Here is a 4,687-nt window from a genome sequence, read left to right as displayed (position 1 = left end):
ATTATAAGTTATTTTAGTAAAAATTAATAATAAATTATCTATAAAAACAAAATTAAGTTAATTTTCAATATGAAAGAGAACAAGCTTCCAACTTCATACTATTGTACCTTATGAAGTCATGGTAAGCTTCATAAAGTCTTCAGGTTGGCCAAAATTGTAGGTTGTCCTTGATTAACCTATCTTGTCTAATTAAGGCACTACAAAGTGGAGCCAACCCATTACGCACAACTGAAATTCTGCTCACGAAATGCTTATCATCTCTTTCCATTTCCAAGTACTTTTGCCTTTAATGAGTGGTAACAACCAGATATGACTATCTCACAGGGAATCAATTGACCATTAAATGAAGGGGAGGAAAAATAAAGAAAAGAAAATGATGAAAAGCAGCAAAGCCAATATATAAGCACTCCAGTCATAAAACAACATAGTACACGGTAACAAACAACATATGGTCCCATCTATCCAGGCTCTTGTATACATCTCAAATGATGAAGAATCACATCATAAATCAATTTTCGGAGAAAAACCTTCCATCAATAACAGTCTCACTCTGCATCTGGATATTACCTAATTGTTTCATCTGCCAGCTCTGATGAGGGGCAACATGTTCGTGCGAAGGAGTGTAGTGCTGCAAAAAGGAAAAGTCAGCTAGAATTCAAGTTCAACACGGTAATTTGTACACTTCTTTTATCCCTCAAAGGAAATAAGGCAAAAGAGAGAGAAGAGAAAGCACGGTCCCTTTGAAATCATTTATGCGTATGATCATTTTGAGAGTTTTTAAAAGTCATGTATCCTATATAAGTCTTCATGCTTACGATTGCCACATAAGCAGAAAAGTCCTGGATGACAACAATTACTCAACAAAGTGCTTAATGCAGCAAAGTCCTACTTGACAACTGTCACACAAAAAGTGCCAAGGGGGGGAGAATTTAAGAAAAAATATGACCTCCAATCTATTCTCACTAGCCCAAGTAATAAGTCATGCAAAGAGTTTTATGTCTATGCATTACAATATTATTAGCATTTTATAATAATGGTAGATGTTCAATTATTTTTTCCTCATGACCCTGGTAAACCAATTTACCATTAATTTGAACAAAAATTTTATATGCACACATTTCTACTGTGTTCCTTTTAAAAGGATAAGAGGAAAATGGCTAGTTGAAATTAGACCTCCATTTTCATCATAAGTTCTTTGGCTGACGTAGCAGAGACAACTATATTCCGTGCACAAGGCTTAATGAAACCTTCTTTAACACCATTGTCAAATAATGCAAGCAAACAGTTATAGTAACCGTCAACATTCAGTAGACCAACCTGTGCAGTATGAATTTTGAGTTAGCACTTGATTGTTATATTAAAGATTTTGTACTACAGAGTAAAAATACTATGTTACCGGTTTTTTATGGATTCCAAGTTGGGCCCAAGTTATCATCTCCAACAGCTCTTCCATGGTTCCATATCCTCCTAATTATAAGGGGGGGCATAATAAGGACAGTGAGAGTCCATATAGTACATAATCAATACAACAACAATCCAAAACACCAAGAATACAAACAAATTTCCGTACAATTAAGAACAATTTTAGTGGCATTCACATGTATAAGACATGTAATCAACAATTATTTTTTAAAATTATTTGAGAGATGTTGAGGTTACTACCAGGGAGAGCAACAAATGCATCAGCTTCTTGTGCCATTGCAGCCTTACGCTCGTGCATATCTGAAACAATCCTCACTTCACCTACTGTTTCACCAGATATCTGTCAAAATTACAACAATTCACTGATCATATTTTCTCCATCAAAGCATCTATAAATTATTTCCATGGCAAAGGGGTCATTATAAAAAAGAACAACCATAAATTAGTCTTGCTGCCATGTAACAAGTTACATGCCAAGGCATTGGTGGTAGTCACATAATAATAGCACTAAATCGTAGGAATAAATAAAGCAATTGATTAAATTAACTGCATGTGGAAAGAAAAATAAACAAAATGATTAAAAATTGTTAAAGAAGTTGCTAAGGTGGTGGCACAAATACCTCGAGAGGCATGAGAGCTTTTGGAATGATCCTGTACGTAGAGTGAGGGTAAAATGTAAAGAAGAAACAAACAAACGGTGAGACAATGTGATCAATTATCATTAACACTAAAAAGTAATTTTCTTTTTTTCTGTTTGCACATACCCTAGGACATGGCAGCCTCCATCATACACTCTCTGAGATATTAAGCCCATCAGCCCAACACTGCCCCCACCATACACCAAGTCTATGTTCCTCTTAACCTGCAATTCACACCATATAATACTAGATATAAAAAAACAAAAAACAAAATAATGATGATGAAGAATTCTTCACTCTGTGTATGCAGGGCACAAAATGCATTCATACAAAATTGTTAAACCAACCAAAAAAATAAACGCACCCCGAAAAACGAAAAGTGTTCTTTAACAAACTAAACAAATTCATCATCAAGTATCATCATAGAAAACAAGTATTCCTTTACGTTATGCAGAACAGAATACATCAAAAGTGAAGAAAGCAACACAGAGGAGGTGCTCTGAGACCATATAAAAATCCTTTTTATGGTGAAAAAGATTGAAGAACAGAATAGGATTGTAGAATGATGCAAAAGAAAATGATGAACCAGTTCATTGCCCAATTGAATCGCAGCGTCACCGAAGACTTGTCGGTTGCCACTGTTGCTGCCACAGAAGACACACACGGTCTTGAACTTGCTTCTGGGGTACCCTTCCTCCATTCAAAATCGATGCTTTCTTTGCAGGTTTTCAATTCAAACGAAAACCATTCATTGAAACAAAAGAAGAAAGAAAAAAAAAAGGGCAAGGCTTAACGCGTACCAAGATTATATATAATATTGTGCTTTTACTTTAATAACTTTTAGGAGCTACGAAGAAAAGCCAGAAACTTTCTTTGAAGGGGTGATCCTAAATAGACAAATAGAGCACGTAAGAGAAATCATCGATGAGACGGGGACTCATTTTTTGTGAGCAAACCACGCCCACCCCACAACATGCTCTTATTTCTTTTCCAATCCTACGTCTTTTTGTCGGCTTTGTAAACTTTAATGTACACAGTACTATTAATTGACCATGCCAAAGAATAGTGAATTTTAGGGTTGTTTTCTATTCTTTTCTATGACCATCATCATCTATGTCATTCATTAATCGAGATAATTAATGAATTTCAATCATACACGACACCAATTGACCATTAAATTTTTAATTTTAATAGAATTCTGTGAAGACGTGTTATGTGAGAGTATCTTCTCGTAAAAGGAGCTCAAATTGACTATTCTTGTGGATTTTTTTCTTGTTAAGATTAATGTATCGTGCTCTCATCTTTTATACACGCAATGATATAATACTATATTATAGTGAAATGTGTTTATATTGCTAGTGATATTAAGAAACTAGTCGAATTTTCTCCGAAATGATAGGGAAAAATGGTGAAATGATCATCGATGAGGTACAAACTCTTTCTATCTTGGTCAACTAGTGTTGGTTCAATAATTTTTAGTAAGTTCAAAAGTTTTAACAGTGACAAGTTGTCTTTAATTAATCAATAGTTATATTGAAATTATTCAACCATGTAGTTACGTGATTTTTTAGGGTTCTGCTTCCCCTCCAAAGATTATGAACTATAATAAATTATTAATAATGATGTTTTCGTGGTTTTATTGTAAAACTGTGATATTTTATTTGGACATGTTTTTTTCTTTAATTTCTTTTTGTATTCTTTTTTTCTTTAATTTTATTTATACCCGAACACTGTTGCAGTTTGTGATGGAGAAGAAGGATGTGAGATATTGGAAGTTTACAACATCCAGGTGAGATTTTCCGTAAAAAGATCAAATCAAATCAAACAAGGCTAGATAGAAATATAACCTGAAAAGGAAAACACAAAAAAAAAGGTGTAGGAAACATTTATGATTTTTTTTTTGTGATAAAAAATTTACGATCGCACAGTTGTTGTGAGCTATCGTATCGAATAAATGTCATCCTCTCGTTTGCTAGCTATTCCAAAATCCAAATTAAGAGATGCCTTCATATTTTCTTTTTGCTTATCTATGGACCACATATAAGTCTGCGGGTTTTATTTTGTTATCAATGAAATATATGCGCTTTAAACTGGCATGGGCTACTGGAATTGAATTGCTTCTCTTAGGAACAACATACATGTTCAATTTTGAAGTCAATCTGAGAGAACATAACTCACCCATGACATACTAATTTATAATTATGATCATCTAAACTATTTTTCGTACATTTAATTGAATTGGTTTGGGTAATAATGAAGTGTATGTGACCCTACCTTTCAAAAGATTAGCTTTATTAATGAATTGTTATTATTATACTATACGAAACTAAAAATCCCAAGAGTAGGAAAGAGAGATATCCACGTCATGAGAGTGCACGAGTGTAGCACAGCACTACAAAAAGAAAAAGGGTGTAAGAAGACGAAACATCCAAAATTGAACAATGATGTCCCCAGTCCCACTGTCCTGCCAAATGGACGACGGTTGATGCTGGGCCAATTATAATTTATAGCTATTTTAGCTTAGTGAACATAAACTTTTCTAGCATTTAAGATTTCTAGCCTACTATTGACACCCCCCACCAAAAAATAAATAAATTCTAGCCTACAATTTTGCTCTTTGCATGTAT

At 33.9% G+C, this 4,687-nt stretch overlaps 1 protein-coding gene across 2 annotated transcripts; it reads right to left on the bottom strand.

Annotated features, from left to right (window-relative positions):
- Positions 1–310: 310 nt before the first annotated feature.
- Positions 311–3,030, bottom strand: LOC114408832 (cytokinin riboside 5'-monophosphate phosphoribohydrolase LOG8-like). 2 transcript variants are annotated; one of them, XM_028372008.1, is made up of 7 exons: positions 2,647–2,984; positions 2,187–2,284; positions 2,043–2,073; positions 1,663–1,762; positions 1,397–1,467; positions 1,174–1,317; positions 311–628 (listed from the first exon to the last, which is right to left on the bottom strand). In XM_028372008.1, the coding sequence occupies exons 1-7, from the start codon at positions 2,758–2,760 to the stop codon at positions 509–511; spliced, it is 678 nt and encodes a 225-aa protein (XP_028227809.1). In that variant the 5' UTR covers positions 2,761–2,984; the 3' UTR covers positions 311–508. The 2 variants fall into 2 exon arrangements, with proteins under 2 accessions (XP_028227809.1, XP_028227810.1); XM_028372009.1 differs by having other exon boundaries at positions 375–628; positions 2,861–3,030.
- Between the last annotated feature and the right edge of the window lie 1,657 nt (positions 3,031–4,687).

The sequence above is a fragment of the Glycine soja genome, chromosome 4, assembly GCF_004193775.1.
Source record: "Glycine soja cultivar W05 chromosome 4, ASM419377v2, whole genome shotgun sequence".
Lineage (NCBI taxonomy): Eukaryota > Viridiplantae > Streptophyta > Magnoliopsida > Fabales > Fabaceae > Glycine > Glycine soja.
This window is presented reverse-complemented; position numbering and strand designations above follow the sequence as displayed.

Coding starts and splice junctions, on each gene's coding strand:
- LOC114408832 (XM_028372008.1), bottom strand. CDS start 2,760: ATGGAGGAAGGGTACCCCAGAAGCAAGTTCAAGACCGTGTGTGTCTTC. Junction 2,285..2,646: donor TTCAATTGGGCAATGAACTG/GTTCATCATTTT, acceptor TGTGAATTGCAG/GTTAAGAGGAACATAGACTT. Junction 2,074..2,186: donor GGAGGCTGCCATGTCCTAGG/GTATGTGCAAAC, acceptor CTCTACGTACAG/GATCATTCCAAAAGCTCTCA.